This window comes from Peromyscus californicus, unplaced genomic scaffold, assembly GCF_007827085.1.
Source record: "Peromyscus californicus insignis strain IS unplaced genomic scaffold, ASM782708v3 Scaffold_4__1_contigs__length_199733344, whole genome shotgun sequence".
Lineage (NCBI taxonomy): Eukaryota > Metazoa > Chordata > Mammalia > Rodentia > Cricetidae > Peromyscus > Peromyscus californicus.
Window position 1 is genome coordinate 62,089,136 of NW_026294562.1, and position 24,633 is coordinate 62,113,768.

At 51.1% G+C, this 24,633-nt stretch overlaps 3 protein-coding genes and 1 long non-coding RNA gene across 8 annotated transcripts in view; 3 read left to right on the top strand and 1 right to left on the bottom strand.

Moving 5' to 3' along the window:
* Positions 1-7,718, top strand: part of Deaf1 (DEAF1 transcription factor) — a 31,814-nt gene extending 24,096 nt beyond the window's left edge. For all 4 annotated transcript variants that reach the window (XM_052714519.1, XM_052714521.1, XM_052714523.1 and 1 more), the window contains 2 exons: positions 1,735-1,824; positions 7,276-7,718. In XM_052714519.1, the coding sequence (XP_052570479.1) occupies positions 1,735-1,824; positions 7,276-7,380 (195 nt within the window). In that variant the 3' untranslated portion in view covers positions 7,381-7,718. The remainder of the gene's footprint in view (positions 1-1,734; positions 1,825-7,275) is intronic.
* On the top strand, positions 1,831-3,812 carry LOC128095508 (uncharacterized). The gene is made up of 2 exons (XR_008213257.1): positions 1,831-3,218; positions 3,320-3,812. It is a non-coding gene; the product is annotated as an uncharacterized LOC128095508 (long non-coding RNA).
* Positions 7,719-10,455: 2,737 nt separating the features above from the next.
* On the bottom strand, positions 10,456-14,204 carry Drd4 (dopamine receptor D4). Its single transcript, XM_052714524.1, has 4 exons — positions 13,197-14,204; positions 11,595-11,707; positions 10,930-11,507; positions 10,456-10,751 (listed from the first exon to the last, which is right to left on the bottom strand). Exons 1-4 carry the CDS (start codon positions 13,470-13,472, stop codon positions 10,549-10,551), a joined length of 1,170 nt encoding a protein of 389 aa, XP_052570484.1. The 5' UTR covers positions 13,473-14,204; the 3' UTR covers positions 10,456-10,548.
* A 3,406-nt stretch (positions 14,205-17,610) lies between these two features.
* On the top strand, positions 17,611-24,372 carry Sct (secretin). Of its 2 annotated transcripts, XM_052714527.1 has the most exons (5): positions 17,611-23,630; positions 23,723-23,824; positions 23,953-24,057; positions 24,110-24,111; positions 24,162-24,372. In XM_052714527.1, exons 1-5 carry the CDS (start codon positions 23,557-23,559, stop codon positions 24,284-24,286), a joined length of 408 nt encoding a protein of 135 aa, XP_052570487.1. In that variant the 5' UTR covers positions 17,611-23,556; the 3' UTR covers positions 24,287-24,372. The 2 variants fall into 2 exon arrangements, with proteins under 2 accessions (XP_052570487.1, XP_052570486.1); XM_052714526.1 differs by lacking the exon at positions 24,110-24,111 and having other exon boundaries at positions 17,629-23,630; positions 24,178-24,372.
* The last annotated feature ends 261 nt before the right edge of the window (positions 24,373-24,633 follow it).

A 24,633-nucleotide genomic window follows, 5' to 3' on the forward strand; every position in this document is an offset into this window, starting at 1 on the left:
AAAAAAAAAAAAAAAAAAAAAAAAAAAAAAAAGCTGCAGAATTAGTACAGAGGGTCCCTGTGACCATCACAGGCTGTCCTCCATGAGCATGTCAATCCCGTAGCCCCTTGTCCTGCCTCTGATCACAACTGCCAGCTCCACAGTGACTTTCATTGTCACTGCCTTTTTTGTTTTTATGCTCAGGGCTGTCTGGGGCACACAAGCTACCCCAGCACGAGGAGGGGAGGGGTGTCTGCCCCAGCTGCGTAGGCCTGGCTGCTCTCCTGTTCTCTGAAGAGTCTGGCAGCTCATCTGGACTGTTCAGGCGGGCTCTTCTCACAGTGGAACCGACAGGTGGCTTCCGTAAGAGGAACGTGTTCTATCTTACCACATCCCTGTGTTCAGTGCCGTCCTTGCAGCCTGGACCGGGGTGTCTGCCATTGTCTGTTCTTCTCTCTCTGCAGACCTGGTCACTGAGCAAGTTCACTTGGGGCTCTCCCGAACAGAGTAGCCATAGACTCTTCAGACCCATTTATCTCCCACACTGCTGATCTTTCTGGTCACATATTTCCAGCAGGGTGAATGCGCTGAAGTTTTGAGATCTCTGGCTGTGGCCTGTGCTGTCTTCTTAGTTTCCATGTGTCTGGATCCTCACCCCTCCCTGCTGGTGTCTTCCTAGACTCTGACCTACCAACTCTGTCTATGTGGTTATGGACTTTTTTTTTTTTTTTTTTTTTTTTTTTTTTTTGTAGTATTTAGTCATTCAAGGTGGAGGCAGGGTTTGGAAACTTGGTTCAGTGCTAGTGAGTTCAGCTGAGTCACCCAGGATTTCTAAAGGGAATGAGGTAGCTGACGATTCACAAGTGGGAAGGTGGTCACAGTGAAGATCACAGAAGAAAGCTGAAATTCAGAACAAGAGTCTACAAGGAACTGTTGTGTTTCCAGCATACCCACAAAAACTGTGGTCAAGCTGGCCTGGGTAGCATTGTGAGCCCAGCAGTCACATCTGTATATTGTGTATGTTGGTCAAAGCAGGCTGCTGCCCATTGCCCTACCAGCATAGATCCCTCCATTCTGTGTGACCCAGCAACACACACGGGCACCCCTTCCCAACCCTGTAGCCCAGTCTCAGGTTTTCTGGTTCCTTCCATCCTGGAAAGTGTTCGTTGATAGCAATCTTGCAGTTGCCAAATGCCATACATAATCACTTATTCCACAAAAATCAGTCATTGAGAGGTTGTGTTCAGCACCTCAGTTCATTAACTGTCCTCCCCTAATGTAGCTTAAAAAAATACACCAAATGTCAGGCGATCAGTGCTGTTTCAGTGAAATGACTCTGAACAGCAGTATGGGGGAAGCCTTGGCCACCACCGGGGGTACTAGGACCTAAACTCCATAGTTGATACACTCGAGGCCACTCAAGAGACCCTGATGTGCCCAGTGCTGGCATGGCTGCATGTTTGCGGGCTGGGCCCTCGAGCACTCAGGAAGTGTGCCCAGGGTTGAGAACTTCCCCCAACCAGGCTTTCTGTACTCACATGGCTGAAAGGGAGTCTCCTTGGAGTTTGGAAACTGACATTCTGGCACCTGGTTCAGGGCAAACTCAGATAAAGGGGGAGGCCAGTTCTGGACAACCGAAGAGCACTGGGACGGACACATTCCATAAGGCTGTGCCCGGTGTTCCTTTAGTCTCGGGTTCCTGCCCCGGAGCCTGGCACCTGCTGTGACACTGACATGTGTTTGTCCTTCTTGCAGCAATCCTGTGTCAACTGCGGCCGGGAGGCCATGAGTGAGTGTACCGGATGCCACAAGGTCAACTACTGCTCCACATTCTGCCAGCGCAAGGTACCGTGCCTGCTTACATGCCTGCATTGCCTCAGCCTTTTCTTCCCGTCCAGTGTCCTGTACAGGGGCCTAGACAGGTGGACTCGCTCCAAGTCCCTATGGGCCAGAAGGCTGGCTTCAGGGCTGTGGTCCATCTAGAATGTCTTGGGCAGAGGCTGCCTGGAGCTGCCTGCTGGACGCTCTGCAGAAGGCCCAAGTCTCCTCGAATCCCCTTTCTGCAGGCTTCCAACTGGATCTGTGGGATGAGAAGGCACGTGTGTGTCTGTGTGCCTATGGTGAGACCTGCTACACTGGTAGGGAGTCAGTGTTCTGAGGGTGCCTCATCATGTTCTATTCCAGCAGGCCTCACAGAGCATTGTAAGAATCGTGGTTCACGGTGGCTTTGTTTATATTATTTAACCATTGGCTCTGAGAACATTAAAGAGAGTTTTTCCTTTTTTTCTTTGAGACGGGCTTTCATGTATTTCAGGCTAGCCTAGAACGCCATATGTAGTCAAGAATGACCTTAAATTAGGCAGGCATTCTACCCCCTGAGACACATCTCCAGCCCCAGCCCCAGTCACCTGGAGTCTGTGGCACTGGTTCTGGGGATGCCGAGGAGTAGCCTTAGGCCCTTGGGTGGGTCTAGGTGTGTGAATAGGGAAGCAGACCTGTCTCAGACACGCTCAGTAGCCACTGCAGGTTCAAGCTGTGTCGGCAGACAGAACCTTCCATAAGAGCCCATGGCCTGGCACCTTGCCGAAACTTGGCAGGCTAACAAAATGTGGATATGGGAAGATAGTCATGAAGGGCAGCTTATGAAGTAGACATGTGTCCCCCACCCTGACGTCCACAAGGAAAGTGTGATGTTCTCACCCTGGTGGACTCCTGGCAGTCCCATGTGGCCCTGGTGAGCACACAGGAGCCATTGCCTCTAGGGTTTAAAGGGAAGCTAGGGCCTATGTTCTCTGGTCATCTCTGTAGCTGCACTTGTCTCCAGGACGCCAGAGATTTGGGGAGCAAAACCGGAAGTTCATCTTCTGAACTCTACTAACAAGCTTTTGCACTGAGAAAAGTTCAGCTAGGTTGTTCCACTGGTACTTGGGGATGCTGGGACATGAGCCAGGGCCACTGGAAGAGAGATCATAGTGTACAGGTAACCAAGGAGCCTCACTGTAGCACAGATTCTAATTGGTCTTATTAGTAAAAACCTGGAGTCAGATATCAGAGTAAATGCTGAAAAATCAGAGAAGTAGAACAGCCAGCCTCAAGTTCTTACCTTGGCCGAAAGGGCGCCTGACCTCCTGTCTCCACACTGCCTTATATTCCTGTCTCCACACAGCCATATCACTTCCTGTCTCCACGTCCCTAGTGCTGAGATTAAAGGCATGAGATCCCAAGTGCTGGGATCAAAGGTGTGAGCCACCACTGCCTGGCTCTGTGTAGCCCAGTGTGGCCTTGAACTCACAGAGATCTGTTTGCCTCTGCTTCTGCCTCCCGAGTGCTGGGATTAAAGGTGTGTGCCACCACTGCCTGGCCTCTATGGCTAACTAGTGGCTTAACTGTGCACTCTGATCTTCAGGCAAGCTTTATTTGTTAGATCACAAAACATCACCACACCTCACTCCCAGCCGGAAGCTTCCGGAAGTGCTGGCACAGGCTCAATAGAGAACTTGTCACAGTGCGGGCTTCTGTCTCAGCCCTCACTTCGTGTTCTGGGAGCTTTGATTCTCGGAACAGTATGGAAGAGAGATTCCACTTCTTGGAGCCACCATGCTGAGTCAGCCTGCTTTTTATGCTGAGTCAGCCTGCTTTTTTTTCCCCCCTCTTTCTTTCTTTCTTTTTTTTTTTTTTTAGAGCGAGGAGAGGGTTTCTCTGTGTAGGAGCTCTCTTTATAGACCAGGCTGGCCTCGAACCCACAGAAATCGGCCCGCCTCTGACTTCCGAGTGCTGGGATTTCAGCCTCTTTTTGATGTCCTGTATCAATAAAGACAAATGCTCCAGCTTTCTTTTTTCTTTTGCTTTGTTTTGTTTTGGGTAGGACAGCACTTCTCTGTGTAGCCCTGCAGAAATCCACCTGCCTCTGTCTCCCGAGTGCTGGGATAAAGGCGTGTGCAACTTCTTCATTTGAAATGATATAAAATGAAGGTAGGGGACTAGAGAGATGGCTCAGTGGTTAAGAGTACTCTGTTGCAGAAAACCTGGGTTCAATTTCTAGCACCCACGTGATGACTCACAACCATCTTAGTTCCAATACCAGGGCATCTGACACCCTCTTCTGCCCTCTGTGAACACCAGGCACAAACATAGTACACAGACATCTGTGCAGGCAAAACACCCCTACACATAAAATAAGAATAATAAATAAATCTTTTGTTGTTGTTGTTGTTGTTTGTTTTTGAGACAGGGTTTCTCTATGTAGCTTTGGAGCATATCCTGGAACTTGATCTGTAGACCAGGCTGGCCTCAAACTCATAGAGATCCGCCTGGTTCTGCCTCCCGAGTGCTGGGATTAAAGGAATGCGCAACCACCGCCACCCAGCAATAAATCTTTTCTTAAAAAGTGAATGTCCCTATCCATAATTCTCATATTGGCTTCAAAGGGAACACTAGCAGGGATCTGAAGGAACAGAAGCCAGAGGCCACTTTGAACAAGTGGTAACTTGTGAAAGAGGTAACTTCCTCACCTATTTCAACTAGGCACCTGAAAAGTAGGCTGTTTTTGGCTTTCTTGTGCGCTAGATAACAGTCATAGCCTGTTTTGCTTTTAACTTATACAGTGTTTATTTTTTCAAACCCCATGTGAGCTGTATGTCAGGACATCTTTAATCGGTCCTGATTTACATGCCGTAAAATTCCCCTGGTTTATATTCATACAGCCAGTGAAGTTTAGAGAGTTACAATAACCCAGTGCATTTTCAAACATCCCGTGAAAGAATCCCTGGTGCTCCCCGACCCTGCTGCCTCCCTTGCTCCCAGGCCCTGGTGTGGATAATCAACTTTGCATGTGTGCATTGCTTGTTCTAGACCTTTCATAGTGAAAGATGCACAGCTGGTGCCCCTTACCAGTGCAGCCGGCTCCTTGGCTCACTGGCGGTTGTTGTGGTCTACGGGGGGGCTGAAGGCAGGCCTGTGCGTGTTCAGTGTTCTGCCACTGAGCTGTACTCGGTTTTTTTTGTCCTTTGGTTTGTTTTTAATTACGTTTATTTATTTAGTATCCCTATGGGGGCACATGCCATGGCACACACATGGATATCAGAACAACCTGAAGGAGTTGGTTCTTCTCCTCTTCTGTATGTAGATCCTGGAGACTGAATTCAGATCATCATGCTGGACAGCAAGTGACCTTTTCTACTAAGTCATCTCAAAGCGCCCCCTTCCAGTTTCTGTTTTGTTTTTGTTTTGGGGTTTTTTGTTTGTTTTTTTGTTTTTGTTTTTGTTTCGAGACAGGGTTTCTCTATGTAGTTTTGGTGCCTGTCCTAGATCTTGCTCTGTAGACCAGGCTGGCCTCGAACTCACAGAGATCCTCCTGGCTCTGCCTCCTGAGTGCTGGGATTAAAGGAATGCGCCACCACTGCGGGCTTGTTTTTTCTTTTTTGATACAAGTTTTAATATGTCTCCCAGGCTGGCCTTTAACTTGTGACCCTTCTTGCCATAACATCCCAAGTGCTGAGGGATTCCATTCCTAGACTGACATCTTAACTTTTGAAAAGCAGTGTTAATTTTAAAGTTTTAGTTATGCTGGGCTTGGCATACACAGGAAAGAATGTGTGTAAATCTGCAGACTGTGCACAAGAGCATGCAGGCACCTGCAGGAGCCGCAGGGTACCTTGAAGTATCAGCTGAGGGTTAGGAATGGCTTGTGCCCTCAGCACACACATGCTGCACGTTGCCCACATGACATGACCTGTCTCCAGGAACTCTAGAGCGAAGGTGTGTCTGTTTCCCACCGTAGTGCCAGGCTATTTTGCTTCAATGCTGTGAAGAATCTGAAATGTCCATACAGGAAGGCTTCTCTGAGAAAGTTTTGTCAAGCATTAGCACCTGCTTTCTTGGTCAGAGCTGAGCGTTTTCAAACAGTGAAGTAGTTTTTGTTGTTGTTGGGATTTTGTTTGTTTGTTTGTTTAGTTTTTGAGAGAGTTTCTCTGTGAAAGTGCTGACTGTCCTGGACCAAGCTGGCCTCGAACTCACGGAGATCCACCTGCCTCTGCCTCCCGAGTGCTGGGACTAAAGGTGTACACCACCACCACCTGGCCTCAAACAATGAAGTTTGAAAGAATAGTTTATATTTGTTTGTTTGTTTGTCTGTTTTATTCAGAATTTGAGGTTTCAAGAATCAGTCTTGCTGGGTGGTGGTGGCACATGCCTTTATTCCTTCCCAACAATCAGGAGGCAGAGGCAGATAGATATCTGTGAGTTCAAGGCCAGCCTGGTCTACAAAGCAAGTTCCAGGACATTCAAGACAGAGAAAAGAAACCCTGTCTCGATAAACCAAAAAAAAAGAATCAGTCTTGGATATTTGCCCAAAGACCTGGATGGAGGCCTGCTTGTTGCTTCAGGTGGACACTGGCATGTGCCTTGGGCTTCCTCATCCATGAATGACCCCTTCATTCACTTCACAGAAGAAAGCATCTAGATTTCCCTGGGGAACTGGCCAGGGTCCACAGCTCCAAGGCACCATGCCCGTTCATACCAGTTACGGGCAACGGTGTCTCGTTGTGTAGTGCTGCCAGGGTCTGGTGGCTGTCTGGGCCTCATGTACACTTTGCTCACCCACACTGCTACAGCTATGGGATTTTATTACTTGGGACAGTTTTTTGTTATAAACATAAGGCAGGCCTTTCCTGAGATGACCTTTCACCTTCAGGATGTGCTTGTTTCTGCTCTCCTGTGTGTGTGTGTGTGTGTGTGTGTGTGTGTGTGTGTATACAGATAGTATCATCTTCACAGTTATAAATACCATGGTGGGTGGCAATATCACATATAAATTTATTTATTTGTTTGTTTATACTGTTAGCCTAGGCTGGTCTCGAACTTGTGGCTATCCTCATGTTTCAGCCTCCCACGTGCTGAGATTACAGGCATGAACCACTGTGTCCAACTTTTCATTTAAATTCTAACAGCAGCAGGGTATGGTGGCCCACACCTTTAATCCTAGCACTAGGGACATAGAGGCAGGAGGATCTCTATGAGTTTGAGGCCAGCCTGCTCTACATGGTGAGTTCCAGGATAGCCAGAGCCTAATAATAGAGAGATCCTGTCTCAAAACAAAACAGTTCTAACAACAGCAAATACATGGATGTGTAAACATATTCAGTCTTGTTATCCTCATGTATCTGAACGTTCCCTTACTCCGACAGCTCACAGCCACCTCATGGTGAAGTCCAGGGCCCATCCACAGGTGATATGTTGCTCTGTACCACAGTGGGTCTCTGTGGTCCTTCCTGCTAACATGGGTGTCCTACCTTCCAGGACTGGAAAGACCATCAGCACGTCTGTGGCCAGTCAACATCTGTCACTGTCCAGGCTGATGAAGTCCATGTTGAAGAAAGTGTAATAGAAAAAGTTGCTGTTTGAGCCAAGCCTCTCCCTGCTCCACTGCGAGGCCATCACAGGCTTAGGCCCTCTGATGACTATGGGGGCTGCTGAGAAGTGAGGCCATGGGAAACTTGCCGGACAAGTTACTAACAAACAGACTATGTATGCCCTTTGAAAGGAACTCCTGCCAGAGACCAAGGAATGCTGGTGGGTTTCAGAACGGGGGCCCTCTGCCACAGCCCAGGGCCCTTGACCTATTGCGGTGCTCTTTCATCCCTGGATCACGAGTGTCCCATTACCCGTGGGGGTCCCCTACGCCACGTGTACATATCTGTTTTATCTGTTAATAAAGTTGTAAATAAAGCCCCCATCCCCCACCTGGATGGTGCCATTACAAAGCCCACTTTATATTCCAATGGCCAGAGGGTTCCTGCCATGTCCCGATTGTGTGAGTGTGGGCTGTGCACTTCCCTGTGTCCTGCTGTGGTGATACAGGCCTGCAGCAATCCTCTTCTTGAGCTACTTTCACGGCCTTCACAGCCAAGGAGGTCTCAACCTATCTTTCTCTATTGGAAATGGTTTCAGGAGAACCTGAGACTGCTTAGCAAGGTTTGCCTCCATATCCTCTCAGCTCTGCTTGTGTCCAGGTAGAGTCATGAGCAGCTAAAGGACTCCCATGAATCTCCAGGGCATCATGTTTGATGCACATTGAAATACCTGGCCTATGACCAGGGCTTCTGCATGCAAAGGCCTGGTTGTCTTGTTTTTCTCCACTCTTGCTTCTCATCACCCAGGACCATCCTAGACACCGTCCCTGGGAGCAGGTAAGGGAGTGGAGACCTTTGGGGGAGACTCATACTTAGGAACTGGACTTGGCTGATTTGGGAATGAGACCTGGTGTTCCTACTGACAAAGAACACTGTTAAGAGAAGCATATTCTGGAAGCCTCTCATTTTTCAGAAATGCCCTCCAACTCATAAAAGTCAGGGGCCTGAGGCTCCCCTGCACCATGTAGGGGATATGCAGACTTAGCTAGGGTCTAGAGGAGTGCCTTCAAGTTTAGGATGAACTTATAGACTTACCAATTCTTACACCTACTTCTAAAACAGTTCCTATGAGATACACACCAGCTTTACACCTTGGTATGTATAAGAATATCATCCCTATCCCCTGCACTGAACCAAGAATGGTTCCTCCTACCAGAAGGCCCTTTCTGCACCCAGCAGATCCCTGAGGTCCCTCAATGTGAACTACAGGGATAGTTGAGGGTGGGACATGTATATAAATAAGGAGATCCCAATTCTCTGGGGTCCCCACCTTCTCCCCAAGGCTTATCAGTGAGCCAGCCTCACCTGGAGGCTTCAGGCCTGGGGCCCTTCCCATTGAGTAAGGTCTTCATGACCACCCTGTTTATTTCTGCCGGAATCAAGCCTATGCCTTGCCCTTCTTCCGGGAAGTGCTTTCTGGTGACCGAGTAGCTCTCAGCTCTAACCAGCCACCAAGGCCATGCAGAGTAGGCTGAGGCTACACAGCACAGCTCAGTTTGCACACTGACAGCTTGGCAAAGTCATCGCACCCAAGAGTTACCCAAACAAGAAAATGGCCAGCCACTGCTAACCACAGGACAGCTGACAGGGGGCAGCCAGGATGTCTACCCCCAAGGAGTGGCACTGTGAAAGTCCCAGAACACCAAGATGGTTTTGAGAGGGTGACCGTTAAAGAGCAGTGGAATTGATTCAATTTATTCTTTCCCTTTCCTCTAAGGAAGACACTCAAAGGGTCTCAGGACATGGGCACTTAGGGTTCAGTTCCCCAAGCTGCATCAAGCTTCCAGTGACTTCTGCCCCACTCACTTGAGTTTCAGCCGTACATTTTTTTTTTTTTTTTTTTTTTTTTTTTTTTGGTTTTTCGAGACAGGGTTTCTCTGTGTAGCTTTGCGCCTGTCCTGGAACTCACTTGGTAGTCCAGGCTGGCCTTGAACTCACAGAGATCCGCCTGGCTCTGCCTCCCGAGTGCTGGGATTAAAGGCGTGCGCCACCACCGCCCGGCTCAGCCGTACATTTTTATCTGCAGAACTTTTCAGTGGGAGTCAGCAAAGGGCAGGCACATTTGGTATCCTAGGGTCTCCAGGGGTAAAACTTAAGGGAGCCCCAATTCCACTAATGTTAGACAGTGTGTGGACAAATATGAACCCATTACTCCATTGACACACACACACACACACACACACAAACACACACACACACCCCGCCCCCAGGAGCTTGCTAGTCCTGAGAGATCAACAGAGGCCAGCAGGGAGCACTGAGCCGCCAGAGACCAGTGAGGCCATAGCACCCTCAGTCCTGGGGAATTGCTTCTTACCCAACAAGGACTGTTTTAACTGCTGTAGATCTCATAGCTTGTCATTTCTCAATACTGAGAACAGAGTGTGACATTTTGTGCCTGTTGCTGTTGGTGTGGAACCCCAATCTAAAAACCACCTCAGCAGTCCTGACTTACATCTCTCCCATGACAGGAGGGGGTAGTGTTAGGGTGAGCTGTCCCTGCCAGGAGTCATCTCTTCTTGATGGAATGGGCCCTGGCCAAAGAGTGCAGGAGCTGCTTGGGTCCCTCAGTCTCTTGAACCCTGCTGCTGGACCACCCATGGGGTAAAGATAGCCTGTGTGGGCCTGAGTGGGAGGGCGCCTTAGTGAAACTGCGAGATTTGGGTATCTCCTGGTGAGAGGCTGGCAGGAAGCTATGTGTACTGTACTCAAGAAAGCTCCCCAAATGGTGCCCCGACCCCTTCAATAACAGCAGAGCCCTTCCTGCCTCGCTCTTCAAGGAGCAAGAGCTGCCCTGGACAGGATCCAGGACCCAGCTGCCCGCCCGGGCCCGGGAAATTCCTCTAGTTCCTCTCCCAGCTAGTCACTTGGTCACTTTACATGTTGAGGTTAAACTAAGCCAACTGAAGTTCTTCCACCTTTCCTGGGACAGAAGAGACCAGAAGCCTCCTAGAACTAAGCCGGCAACATCCTCAAAGGCAGAAGGAATTAGCCAGGTCCCAACATCCATGCAAAAACAAAACCCCTCCTCTTTCCTTGCTGCTCCCCGACCCCCAGCCTTCGTAAATGATTAGGAAATAATTAGTTTAATCAGGCGAATGAGCGCCAGCGAACTCCGCACACAGGCTTGGATCTGCTTGACTTCAGGACACCAGTGACCTTTTCAGCAGCGGAGACAGAGAGACTTGCGGAAGACCCTGCGGAACTCGGCGTTGAAGACGGTGTAGATGATGGGGTTGAGGGCACTGTTGACATAGCCTAGCCAGGTGACGGCACTGACCAGGCGAGGGGGCACGAAACAAGCCGGACACAGCGCCCGCGTGATGTGCACCACGAAGAAAGGCGTCCAACACATCAGGAAGGCCCCTGGGGGTGGGCGACGTGAGCCTGTACTGTTGCACTCGAGGTCCCTCACCCGGGACTCCCCACCCACCTTTCACCCTTTCAATCTAGACCTCTCCCACCTCCCGCCTCGCGGAGCCCGGGACCCCTCCACCTGGGACCCCTCTCTACAACCAGCTCTTGCCCCAGGGCAGGAACCCACCGACTACCACCGGCAGGACTCTCATTGCCTTGCGCTCCCTTCCGGTGATCTTCCCCCTCGTTCTGCGGGAAGGCGGCGCTGGCGCTGGCGCTTGCGGGAGCACCGCATCGGGGAGCGGACACTCCGGGCCGCAGAGTCCCTGAGAGAGATCTGGCTCAGGCGGGCTGGAGCCGCTGGGGCCCTGCAGGAGGCTGGGTGAGGGGGGCAGACAGTCTGGGAAGAAGGGGCCCGGAGGAGCACTGTCGGACACTGGCGGGCCGGGGCCGCTGGGTCTGCGCGGTGCGCGGCTGTGCAGCTTGGTGTGCCGGGCTGCCTCCCAGCGCCGCAGGCCGCGAAAAGTGGCCCAGTAAAGCAGTAGCATGAGCGGACAGGGCAGGAAGAAGGAGCAAACGGACGAGTAGACCACGTAGTCGCGGTCCTCCAGGCGGCACACGGCTGGATCGCGGCCGGGCACATCGTTGAGGCCGCACAGCACTGGCGCAGCCACCGCGGCGGACAGCACCCATGTGGCAGCGATGAGCAGCAGCTGGCGCTGGCCCTGACGGTTGTAGTGGAGCGGCACCGTCACAGCCACGAACCTAGAGGGACACAGGCATGGTGAAGGCGCCGAGTTGGGCAGGTGACTGGGAGATGGGGGTGGGAGGGGGGTCGTCTGGGATACCCACCTGTCCACGCTGATGGCGCACAGGTTGAAGATGGAGGCAGTGCATAACATGACATCCATGGCCATGAGGGTGTCACAGAGGCGGGGGCTCAGCAGCCACACGCCACCCTGGACCTAGGCACGCAGAGGTTGCAGAAAAGAAGCACAAGACCTGATCTTTCAGCCGCTGACTTTCTGACCCCCATTCTTGTTGGGGCGTGGGGGAGGCAATGGCTGTGTACTAGAGGGGATTGGGGGGCATACAAGCCCAATGTGATCCTGAGACAGTGGGAGACGCTTGTGTTAGAGGAGACAGAGGGGGCAGACAGACCTGCCTCTTGACTCAGGTCTCCTTTGCTTAGGTGAGAAGCTTGGGGAAGACCCAAGGGGGATTGATACCATCTGCTGGAGGGGAGGAGCCCTTAGGGGGATAGGCCTGACCCTCTGCCCACTAAACACAAATCCTACCCACCTCCAAGACTCAGCTACGAGTTATCCTGCCTGCTTCAACTGTCACTGTTGTGGGACTTTGGATGGGCCCCTTCACTTGCTGGACGGTATACACATGACAATTGTTCTGAGGACAGATGTGTTCTAAAAGTACAAAGACTTCATAGGGCTCTCTGTGAATCTGCATAGAGTATTCTTCTTCAAGGGCAAAGGAGCATACAGCCATCTCAACCCACCCATCCCCAAATCCCTTCATACTGATTTGGGACGATTAGGAGCTTAAGAATCATCACAGTGACGTCAGTCCCTCGGGGAGGACCTGGGGTCAAGCGTGGCTGCTGGCCTCTGCCCTAACTCCAGAATTCAGTGTCTTCCTTAGAAATCCCATGCAGGCCACCACCTCCCCCCAAGTCCAGGCCACTATGTCCCCATTCCTGTCCTAAGCAGCTTTTCTCTGGCCAAACCTCGTACAGAGAGAAGAGTTGGCACCACAGCAGACACACCTAAGAACCAGACCTGGTCTGGGGTGACTCTGTCCTGGAGTCTCCAAAAAGTTCTGAACCCTTAGGTGCTCCTAGGTTCACTGTCCCGCCCAGATCTCTCTGACTACACCGTTCACCGCTCCAAGCTCCTGGCAGTTGAGTGGCTACAGGCTTTGGGCTTCTTCCACAGGGTGAGCTGGCACAGGCTGGCAAAGTCTGTCTATCTCTCTCTCTCTCTGGGGGGGGGGGGTTGTGTCCCTAAAAGGCAGTGGTCGACAGCAGAGATGTGTGTCTGCACACTTGCCTGTCGGTCTACCTGGCTTTTGGCAGGGGTTAGGGGTACAGTATTTCTGGAGTGGGACCCGAGACTTCAATGGGAAAGACAGTATCTGAGATCCTTGGTTCCAGGGACACAAGCCCTCTCTGGGTCAGCAGATCACAGAGAATAGGAAGGGATCCAGAGAATTGTAGGGTGACCCGACAGACGCAAAACTGGCGCTGGATTCTGGAAAGCGGGAGACGGTGAGCAGTCAGGAGTGAGGAGACCTGGAGTCCCTGCAAACGCCATGCTCAAGGTTGCTGAAGGTCCAGGCAGCTGAACCACTCTGGGGCCCGGGGAGGGGAAGGGGAGGAGGGGCGGAGGGGAGCGGAGCAGAGGCGCCGAGGTGGGGAAAGAGCTCATGGAGGCTCACCTCGGAGTAGACAAAGGGTGGCAGTACTAGTATTGCGAGGAGGAGGTCAGCGGCCGCCAGGCTCAAGATGAAGTAGTTGGTGGGTGTCTGCAGGGTGCGCTCGGAGGCCACGCTCACGCAGACGAGCGAGTTCCCCGCCAACACCATGCTGATGAGCAGCACGCCCCCCACCAGCGCCGCCGCGCCCGCGCCCCCAAGCCCGGCGTCAGTCCCCAGGGACTCTGGCCCACGCCCGGCCAACAGCCCCTCGTCGTGGACCGCGTCGGCGTTCCCCATGGCGCGACAGCTGAATGCGCTCCGGCTGGGTGCTGAGCCCTGGGATTTGCAGTCGGGAGCTGCTCGGAGTCCCGCCCCCAGCACTCCCAGCCCCGCCCCGCCCGGGCTTGGATTTCTGCACTCTAGGAAACTGACTGAAGAAGGAATGCTTGATTTCAACAGACGAGAATTGAGCGAAATGACTGGCAAAAACAGGCCCAGCAGCGGCTGGTGTTTTGTGTGATCCGGGCTAATTTGTGCTTCGAAAAACCTACGCGGAGGGCAGGTTGGCTGGACCAGACTCGCCAGAGCCAGCCAACAAGCCAGGAGACGCTTAGGACCTTTCAGGCCACCAAATGACCTGTCGGGAGCGCCTCTCCAAGAAGTCTTGGAGAACACGGCGGAACCTATACTCCTGCATTGGTTCAGTGTCCTTCCAACGTAGGAAGACAGCCGTTCTGGATTCTGCAACAGGCTATGGGCGGCTCATCTCTTTCTCCGACGGTTCTGGGACTGCCCCCTTACCCTTAGGTTTAGCAATACTGAACAAACTGGCACATCGAGCTCACTCTCCATCCGACACTCACACATGGACCCATGTGCAGCAACGCTCTGACCCAGGCCGTGGCTGACCCTGCATTTCTTACTAGCTCTCTTCCCAACTCTCTGGTGTTGTCATCTCCATCAGTCACTGGATCATGGTCAAAACGACACCAGGCCACCTCCCAGGCCCAGACTAACTTTTTCTTTCTTCTTTCTTTCTTTCTTTCTTTCTTTCTTTCTTTCTTTCTTTCTTTCTTTCTTTCTTTCTTTCTTTCTTTCTTTCTTTCTTTCTGTGTATGTGGTGTGTGTGTGTGTGTGTGTGTGTGTGTGTGTGTGTGTGTGTGTGTGTGTGAGAGAGAGAGAGAGAGAGAGAGAGAGAGAGAGAGAGAGAGAGAGGCAGGGTTTCTCTGTGTAGTCCTGGCTGTCTTAGAACTCGCTCTGCAGATCAGGTTACCACCAAACTCAGAGATCCTCCAGTTTCTGCTTTGGCCTCGGAGTGCTGGAATTAGGTGGGCCACCACACCTACTTCAGCCTTAACCCTTAACCATCCTCGGTGGGCAACTGAGTGGTTGCCCCAGTTCCCACTTTTAGGACCCACTTGACCCAACTTCCTTGCCTTTGAGATTGTGTGGACCACTGGCTACCTGTGACATCTGACAAGGAATATCTGAGCTAAGAGCGCTCTCACACCAGGCTCGCTCTCTCTCTCTCCTTCCCCTGACCACATCTGGAGGCCACACTTTTCACCCTGTGCCAACATTGGACTACAGGAATCTAGGCTGGAACAGAGCAGGACAGGCAGAGATAACACTCTAGAATCATGGCAGCAAGGCCAGTCCCTGAAAGACTGTGAGTTCATGCAGTGAAAGCATATGGCGACTGTGTTGATGAAAGAATTTTTGTGTATGGGCTTCGGAAGACTGAGAGACATTTCCTGGAATCTTGTGACGGAAGGGCTATCCCTCAAGTGGATGTGGACTAAACACTCCCTGACTAATATACATCCCTCTGGCAGGAAGGCAGAGAGCTGCTGGGTGTGTGGCATGCTGCAGGGGGTTCTTTCAGGGCAAAAGGAGCTGAATTCAACATATTAAGGGAATTGGTCCAGCCCTCTAAGAACACATACAGATTGCTCGTGCTTTTGGGCATCTGAGTATACCCTGCCTAGAGCACCTAAATCCCTCTAACGCATCCTTGGCTGGTTGATCATAGGGGGCAGATAGACTCTTCTCCCTATTGAAGCCTTCAACAGGGGTGCTTGGTACCAGTAACACAAAAATAGGACCTGAGTCGAGCCTCAGAATCTACGATGGAAAAATGTTGTCTTCTAGATTCTACACAAGTTCTGTGGCATTTGTTTGCTCATATTCACATGTGTGTGCATATGCACTTGAGGATGCACATACTACTAATAATAATATGAAAAATGAACAATTTTCCCCACAACAACTTGTTAGGGTGTGGCAGCAAACTGGGGAAGCTGAGGCAGGAGAACTCTTGGGAGTTTAAGTCTAGTCTGGACTACAAAGTGAGATGCTGTCTCAAAAAACAAAACAAAAAACCTGGGTGTGGGAGTGCACACTGGCAATCTGGGCACGGGGCAAGTGTAGCTAGGATTAGCTCAAAGTCATTCGTGGATACATAACTGGTTTGAAGCTAACTTGGGCTCCCCAGGAGACCCTGTCAAAAAAACAAAACAAAACTAAAAAATTTCAAATGAATTGTGTGTGTGTGCGTTCATGTGTGTGTGCATGGTGTGTGTGCATGTTGAGGCCAGAGGGTCAGCATCAGATGTCTCCCTAATTGCTTTCCACCACATCTTTTGAGGAAGGGTCTTTTCTTGAGCCTGGAGCTTCCTGAATAGGAGAAAATGGCTGGCCAGCAAACTCCAGGCCCCTCCTGGCTCCACATCCCGCCTAGGATTACGAATATGCTGCAGTGTCCTGCAGTGCCCCTTGGCTTTTTCAGTGGGTTCTTGGGATCGAACTCAGATTCGCACACTGGGGTGACAAGCACTTGTCTGACTGAGCTATCTCCCGGGGCCAGGCTGACCTCAAAGTTGTTGAATTTCTGATCCTCCTGTCCTTGCTTCCTGAGTCCTGGGTTGCAGATGTCTGCACCATCAGCCTCTGGTGCTGAAGACTGGACTTGGCTTTGTGTGTGCTAGGCAAGCACTGGACCAGCTCAGCCACATTCCTAGACCTAAGTCAGACTTAAATGTAAAACTTAAAGCGAAAAGCTCTAGAAGAAAGGATGGGAGAAAACCTTTGTGACCTGGGACCAGACAAACGAGGAAGGAAGTGAGGTGAATACTGTCAAAATTAAAACCTCCTGGCCACAGGACAGAAGGCAATATTACCAAGATATATGTCCACCAAGTATCGTGTATAGATAGCAATTACAAAACAGAGTCTTGCCCGGGTGGTGGCAATGCGTGCCTTTAAATCCCAGCACTCGGGAGACAGAGGCAGGTGGATCTCTGTGAGTTCAAGGCCAGCCTGGTCTACAGAAAGTTCCAGGATAGCCAGGGCTACACAGAGAAACCCTCTCTCGAAAAATAAAGAAGAACAATATGAAGTCTTTATAAAACATACAGAGAACTCTCAAAATTCAACAATGACCACAGAAAGAAAAATCTTTATAAAAATCCCCCTTTGAATGTAAATGCAGAAATTCTCAGCAAAGGCTGGTTAAGAGCACTGGCTGGCCGGGCAGTGGTGGTGCACGCCTTTAATGCCAACACTCGGGAGGCAGAGCCAGGTGGATCTTTGTGAGTTCGAGGCCAGCCTGGTCTACAGAGCGAGTTCCAGGAAAGGCGCAAAGCTACACAGAGAAACCCATCTGAAAAAAAAAAAAGAAAGAAAAAAAGAAAAAGAAAAAAGAGCATTGGCTGTTCTTCCAGAGGATTCGGGTTCAATTCCCAGCACCCACATGGCAGCACCAAACTGTAACTCCAGTTTCAGGGGATCCAATACCCTCCTCTGGCCTCTGAAGGCACCTGTAGTACACATACATACATGCAGGTAAAACACTCATACACATAAAATAAAAATAGACACGTCTTTAAAAAAAATTCTCAGCAAAATCCCACTGCAATTTTTAAGGATTATGCACCATGACCCAGGAGGATTTTTCCCAGGACTGAAAGAATTCTATCGATGAAACACAACCAATATAACACTCCATATTAATAGAACAAAGAAAGCCCCCACAGGGGCTCAAGTCCCATTTTATTAATTAAACACAGACATGATGTGACCCTTGTCATCTCAACTGAATTAGAAAAAGCGTTTTGCAAAAATCTACCACCCTAAACTGGGTGTGGTGACACACACCTTTGAGTCCAGCATTCAGGAGGCAGAGGCAGGAGGATTATAAGTCTAAGGGCAGCCTGGGCTGCACAGGAAGACCCTGTCTCAAATCACTAAGGGCTGGGAATGTGACTCACTGGTAAAGTACTTATCTAGCATGTCCAATGCCTTGGCCCTGGGTCAACATGGGGGAATGGAGAGGACAATGTGAAACGTTTTCTTACTCATTAGGACAAGATAAATGATGGAAATAAGTGGGGAGGTGGGGGACCGGTGGGGGCTGGGAAGAGGCCTAGGATGGGGTGTCTGGGGAGATGGCTAAGTGGGTAAAGGGCTGCTGCACAAATGTGAGGAGCAGAACTTAACTTTAGAGTCCCAGAAACCTCGTAAATATACAGTGAGTGGCTGTAACTCCAGCCATGGGAAACAGAGACGGGGCAAGCGGTCCAGTGAGAATAGTCGTACTGGCAAGCTCTGGTTGACTGAAAGACCCTGCCTCAGTGAATGAGGCAGAAGGGTGATCAAGGTTAATTCCTAACACCAACCTCAGGCCTCCAACTACAAGCACCCACATGCATACACACTCATACATGTGTTCAGACACATCAAACATGCATATATACTTGCACACCATACACACATGCACATACACATGGCCTATAATGCAACAACCCCTTGGAGTTGTAATTTATCCAGACTGGGACAGGCCGAGCCAGCAACCTGAGAGTCCCAACCATCATTATTTCATGTCGGAAGACCAAGGACAGCAGTTCGAGAGGCAGAGACAGTTGAATCTCTGAGTTCGAGGACGGCCTAGTCTACAGAGCTAGTTCCAGGACAGCCAGGGCTACACAGAGAAACCTTGTCTCAAAAAAGGCAAAAAGAAAAATAAGAAGAAAAAAGAAAAGGGTGACACCAATGTCATCACTCTTGTCCCTAAAGAGCAGCACACCCGTGACAACCCTTAACCAGAAGCTAGGTTCTGGTCAGCCTTGCAGTCTATCCTCATGCATATGAACATGATAAGCATTGGGGGAAAGGCATGGATGTGGAAAACATAGGTGTGACCTTCCTGACAACCGGGCGTATGCGTTCTGTGGACTGGTGGACTTGATGTACCAGGGCCTGGCTCCCCCTGTGCTCCAAGCTGTTCTGAAGTGGACAAGAGTTGATGTAAACCGCAGACAGAAAGCATCCCTGGGATTGCTGGCCTCAGGAAGGACACTGAGTTGGTGACTAGGGACCGTGAGGCTTCATAAGCCCATATGAGAGATGCCCATCTTCATCTGTAGGAAAGACCAGAAGCTACATTTGGTTAAGAGAATCCAGTTGAACGGCTAGTTTTCGGGTGATGTGCAAGTTCCCAACAGCTGTCACTGCCACCTGTGGACTTCCGACTGCTTCATGGCTGTGTGGCCCTTGCACATCACTAGACACTGCTGGCCAGTGTGAGGGTTTTGTGCCATTCAGACCACGGGCACTGACCATCTCCAGTGCTGCTGAACCGTTATAACTCCAACAACATGGCCCAGAGCGTACTCTGCCTCAGCCTGGGCTCCCTTCCTTGGCAGCACAGAGCTTTGGCAGACCATTCATAAGAAGTCTCCCACAAGGTGGACCCACCACTTAGCCTGTCCTTTACTTTTTCAGATGAGGTCGGATATGTAGCCCAAGCTGGTCTTGGACTTGCAGAGATCTTATTCCTGTCTCTCAGGTTCTGTGTTTACAGGCATCAGGTCACCACACCTGGCCACCTGGCCCTTCTTGAGGGGTGCATTGAGGTGGCAGTTATTTTTCTGCATCTTTGCTGTGCCCCAGGAAGCTAATTGCTAGGAGCATCTGTGTGCCTTCCTGGGCAAGGCTCTTCGGGGAGCACAGACCTCACCTCTACTCCCCATCCTTGCAGGCCTCAGATTCCAGCGCCTGCTGAGAACTATTCTGTCATCAGCTGCTGCCAAATACCAGCTGGAAGGAGAAACATTTGGGGAAGGTGATTAGTCCCTCTGGTAATCAGGCCAGCCTGTCAGGAACATGGAAGAAAACAGTCGAGGCATCCCTCTCTCCACTTCTTGCTGGTGTTTGTTTTTGTTTTGAGACAGTCTCTCTGTGTAGCCCTAGCTGAAACTCTCTACACAGACCAGGCTGGCCTTGATCTCACAGAGACTCACATGCCTGTCTCCTGAGTGCTGGGATTAAAAGCGTGTACCACCATGCCAGGCCACAGTAGGTTCCTTTTTGGTTTTGTTTGCGTGGTTGGTTGGTTTTTCAAGACAGGGTCTCTTTTTGTAGCTCTGGCTGGCATCAAACTCACAGAGACCCTCCTGTCTCTGCCTCCCAGTCTAATGCCTCCAATCTGCTGGGATTAGAAGCATAGGCCATCACGCTCAGCTCTCAGGGTCCTTCTTAAGTCCTTTCTAAACACAGCCTCAACCGGCTCTGTCACCCTTCTCTGACCTCAGGCTGTAATGGCCCTTGCAGGGCGGTCCCCATTGTCCTACTGCCTCCCCCTGGCCTGACTATCTTCCCGATGAGGCCCTGTGCACATCAGGATGCCTGGCTGGCAGAGGACTCCCTCCTGCCTACCACTGTTCTTGCAGGTCACTGCTCCCCAGCCACCTGTCTTCTTCCTCCTGCTATTTACTCAGGGATTTGATTCTAGCGTAATTTCTATGGTTCCATTGGTCAGGACTGCCAGAGGATTTCCCCCCCTGCAGTCCTGAGTACTGAACCCTCGTGACACTGGGCAAGCACTGTACCACTGAGCTGTGTCTGTGGCTCTAACACACCACACACACACACATACACACACACACACACAGAGGCACACACACACATGCACACACACACATTTATAGCAGCTTTATTTATAGTTGCCTGAACTTGGAAACAACGCAAATGTCCTTCACTGGGTGAGTGGATAAACACACTAGTCCATTCAGACAGTGGAACATTTGCTAAGCCCTAGAAAGAATTGAGCTACTGAGCCATGAAAAGACTCAAAGGAGATGTAAATGATTATTGCCAAATGAAAGAAGCCAGTGTGGGAATGGCAAGGTGGCTCGGTGGGTAAAGGCCCTTGCTGTCAAGCCTGCCTTGAGTTTGATTCCTGGAACCCACAAGGAGGAAGGAGAAAGCCAGCTCCTAAAAGCTGCCCTCTCACTTCCATGTTACCCACCCACCTACCCAACCACACAAACAAGCTAATGTAGTCTTTAAAATTTAGAAGCCTCGGGGCGGCAGTGGCACATGCCTTTAATCCCTGCACTAGGGAGGCAGAGCCAGGTGGATCTCTCTGAGTTCCAGGCCAGCCTGGTCTACAGAGCAAGATCCAGGACAGGCACCAAAACTACACGGAGAAATCCTGTCTCGAAATCAAAAAAACAAAACAAAATAGACAAACAAACAAAAATTTAGAAGCCGTTGTGAAAAGGATACAACCTATACTTCCAGCCCTGACGCTCTGGAACAGGCACCACCACCAGCATCAGTGAAAAGATCAGGAGTCTGAGGGCAGGGGGAAGAAGGCTCCACAAGGAACTTTCAGGGCTATGACTCTTTTTGATATGTGGTGTTGGATCCACGCAGTTTACATTGTCCAAGAATGTACAACCCCCAAAGTGGCCCCTGGTGAGAACTGCAGGCCTTGATGATACTGCTCTGTTGACCATGGTTCACACTGAGTGGTGGGTGGTGGCAGAGGCAGATTGATCTCTGTGAGTTTGAGGCCAGCCTGGACTACAGAGCTAAGCCTGGACTATAGAACAAGTGCCAGCCAGGACGCCCAGGCAGGGCTACACAAAGAAACTGTGACAAATGAACCGCTTTAGTGCCAGAGTGTTTTGTTTACTTTCTTTGTTGGTTTGTTTTTTTGGGACAGGGTTTCTCTGTGTAACAACCCTGGCTGTCCTAGAACTCGCTTTGTAGACCAGGTTGGCCTCAAACTCACAGAGATCCGCCTGCCTCTGTCTCCCAAGTGCTGGGATTAAAGGCGTGTGCCACCACGGCCCGGCACTTTTGTTTACTTTTAAGGGTCTCGTCATGTAGCCCTTTGGGCTTGAAGCTTGCTTGCACTCTTCCCACCTCTGACTCCCCAAAGCTAAGGTATAAGTGTGTTACTAGTGCGCCCCCCCTTTTTGTTGCTGTTTCTTTCCAGACAGTGTTCCTCTGTGTAGCTCTGACTCACTTTGTCCATCAGACTGACCTCAAACTTAGAGATCTGTCTGTACCTGTTTCCTAAGTGTTGAGATCTGGCTGCTTCCTTCCACCCTTTTTAATAGCTGGGCAGTGTCAGCGCACGCCTTTAATCTCAGAACTCAGGAGGCAGAGGCAGGCAAATCTCTGAGTTCGAGGCCAGCCTGATCTACAGAGTGAATTCCAGGATAGTCAGGGCTACACAGAGAAACCCTGTCTGGAGAAAAAAAAGTGTGTTGTTTGTTTCTGTGTGTACTTGTGTGCCTGTGGGGAGTATGACCGCAGTGCTTGTAGAGGCTAGAAGGCATCAGCTCCCCTGGAGCTGGAGTTACAGGCAGTTGAGAGCCACCCTGTGTGGGTGTGGGAGCTGAACTGAGGTCCTCTGCAAGAGCAGTATGCTCTCTTAACCACAGTTCCAATACCTCCCTCCTACTCCCCACTTCTTAACAAAAGGGGATTCTGGGTGGAAGGAGTATGTGAGGGGCATTGGGGAACTGAATGCCATGCTTTCGGTTCAGTTTTTCTGTAAACTGAAAACGTCTCTAAAAAACAAAAAAAGTCTACTAACCGTTTTTAAAGTCTCGTGTGGAGGGCTGGGGGTGGAGAGCTCATTTAACCGAGTGCCAGCCTGGCATGTGTGAAGCCCTAAGTTCCATTCTTAGCACCGCATAAAACCAGGCATGGTGCTGCACACCCACAATACCGGAACTCCAGGAACACTGTCAGGAAGAGCTGAAGTTCAAGGCTATCCTAAACAATGTAACAAATTCTCGAGGCCAGCCTGGGCTGCATAAGACCTTGTCTCAAAGATTCAAAGCAAAGAACTCCAAAGCTCAAAACCTAATCCCTCCCCTCAAAATACAAGCAGAGCTGGTGGACTTGGTGGTCCCTGATTTCAATCTCTGCTTTTGAGAGGCTAAGGCAAGAAGATTGCTGAGGATTCCAGGCCAACATGGGCTATATAGTGAGTTCAAAGGCAGCCTGAGCTATATACAAGGTCTCCAAAAACCAAACCAAACCAAAACATTCCCAATAACAACAACAACACAAAAAAAAAAAAAAACCCACATGATTTTTACTCAAGAGCTAGTTCATAACAGTTTGCTAGGTTTGTAATTTGATTTGTTTGTTGGTTTGTTTTTTGAGACAGGGTTTCTCTGTGTAGCCTTGGCTGTCCTGGAACTCGCTCTGTAGACCAGGCTGGCCTCGAACTCACAGAGATCCACTTTCCTCTGTCTCCTGTAATTTGATTTTAAGGATTGTCTTTTCATCTTGGGTTTCAGCGCTGGGTTGAACCATGCTAGACAAGTGTTCTAGCACTAAGGTCCCCCACTCCAGGGATGAGGTTTTTGCAAGCCTATTTTCATCAATCCCCACCCAGAACTCCTCCTCCCCATTCTCCTACAACCTCTAAGGCCTGCTTTTTGCTTGTTCTAACCCATCTCTACCTCCTGCTTCCAACATGAATAGGCTGTTTTCTCCCATCCAAAAATGCAACCTCAGGGCCTAAGAGGATTCCCATCTTTGCTTTGGGTGCTGGGCTGCCCTTTCAGGCAGTACGCTGCATCCGTTTGTTTCCCCATGCCCTGGCTTCTCCAGGATCTAGGACTCTGGTCTCTTTTCCCTGTCAGTTGTCCACTGGGCCCTCCTAGGCTTCTCAAGACACCCACAGGCCCTTCCCAAGAAGAGTGCTCCAAGGTCTTGGTCTAGGCTGGGCGCCAGTACGAACTGAGGCTCGAGAGGCCTCGCAGTGCTATTCCCTCCGCCTGTTCTGAACCGCCAAACCCTGTTCACTGCCCCTGGTCCCAGATGGAGGTGTCCAGTTCGCTACCTAGTAGCTACTCCCCCCGCCCAGCCAGCTGAGGGGCGCCAACGCGGCGGTGGGGACAGGAGGTGGCCGGACGACAGCTGGGGGGGCGGCCCTGACCTTCCCGCAATCAATGGGGCGCGGCCGGCCGCGCGGAGCCAGGGCGGTGCTGGAGCCCCCCGGGGCAGCTATAAAGCAGGGGCGCGGGGCTCAGGCTGCAGCTGCAGCGCTCAGCACACACGGAACCCGACCATGCCCACCCCACCGCTACTGCTGCTGCTGCTGCTGCTGCTCGCTGGCTCGGCCGCACTCCCTGCGCCCCCCAGGTGAGCTGGGTCAGGGGGATCCACTACAGCACAGCCACGCCCACAGGCCCACACTGTCGTACTCTGACCCTCCTCGCCCCGCCCCTCCCCAGGATCCCAAGACACTCAGACGGGACGTTCACCAGCGAGCTCAGTCGCCTGCAGGACAGCGCCAGGCTGCAGCGCCTGCTGCAGGGTCTTGTGGGGAAGCGCAGGTGAGCAGGTGTAGGTAGAACTCTCCAGACTTGCTGGTATGGGACAGGCCTGGTATGGTCCCCTATCAGCAACCCGCTGCATCCCAGTACTACCACTAATTCTAATTTGGGTTGGGGGTGGGGGGCAGTGAGCAGGACACAGAAAATATCCCAGAGAACAGCCTGGCACGGTCCAAGCCCTCAGAGGACCAGCTCTGCTTGCTGTGGTCGAACACTCAGGCCCTACAGAATTGGTGAGCACTCCATCCTCAGCTGGACTCCTAAAGTACCCTTCCTGTTCCCGAGCCATGTGGGTACACACATGCATTCTGATGGTCAGTCCTAGTCCCCTAATCACCTACCTCCCTCCACAGGCTGCTCCCCAGGCTTCCCCTGGATGGGTCCTGGTCTCCCTGGCTGCCTCCTGGACCAAAGCCTGCTGTTGAAGTCTCGGAGTGGACTGAAGCAACCAGGCAGCCCTGATGAGGGAGGAAGGGGAGTCTCCAGGAGCTGGCTGGAGCTAGGGTTTGGTTGTCCTTGGTATCAATAAAGAAGGAATTTAGACCCTGGTCTTTTAGCTCATGGTGTGTGATGTCTGATAAAAAAAACAAGACAGTTCTTGCTCAGTGAGCCTGGCAGGTGTGGACATGTCCATCCGCCCTCATTCAATGGCTAGGACCACACCCAGTTGCTCTTTGAACCTGGGAGGTCAGCTAGGATATTTCTTCCTTATCTCTGGCATCAACTGGACTCCTCTTTTCCCAGCCTGCCCTGTGGTCCACTTAGCAAAATTTCCAGGGATCAGAGATCCCAGCCCTTGTCCAGCCGTG

What these genes read in the sequence shown, in the direction of transcription:
- Drd4 (XM_052714524.1), bottom strand. Translation starts at nt 13,472, where the DNA reads ATGGGGAACGCCGACGCGGTCCACGACGAGGGGCTGTTGGCCGGGCGT. An exon ending in CACCCTTTGTCTACTCCGAG is followed by an intron (nt 11,708 to 13,196) that starts GTGAGCCTCCAT and finishes CTGCGTGCCTAG; the next exon opens with GTCCAGGGTGGCGTGTGGCT. An exon ending in TGCGCCATCAGCGTGGACAG is followed by an intron (nt 11,508 to 11,594) that starts GTGGGTATCCCA and finishes GTGTCCCTCTAG; the next exon opens with GTTCGTGGCTGTGACGGTGC.
- Sct (XM_052714527.1), top strand. Translation starts at nt 23,557, where the DNA reads ATGCCCACCCCACCGCTACTGCTGCTGCTGCTGCTGCTGCTCGCTGGC. An exon ending in GCACTCCCTGCGCCCCCCAG is followed by an intron (nt 23,631 to 23,722) that starts GTGAGCTGGGTC and finishes GCCCCTCCCCAG; the next exon opens with GATCCCAAGACACTCAGACG. An exon ending in GGTCTTGTGGGGAAGCGCAG is followed by an intron (nt 23,825 to 23,952) that starts GTGAGCAGGTGT and finishes GGTGGGGGGCAG; the next exon opens with TGAGCAGGACACAGAAAATA.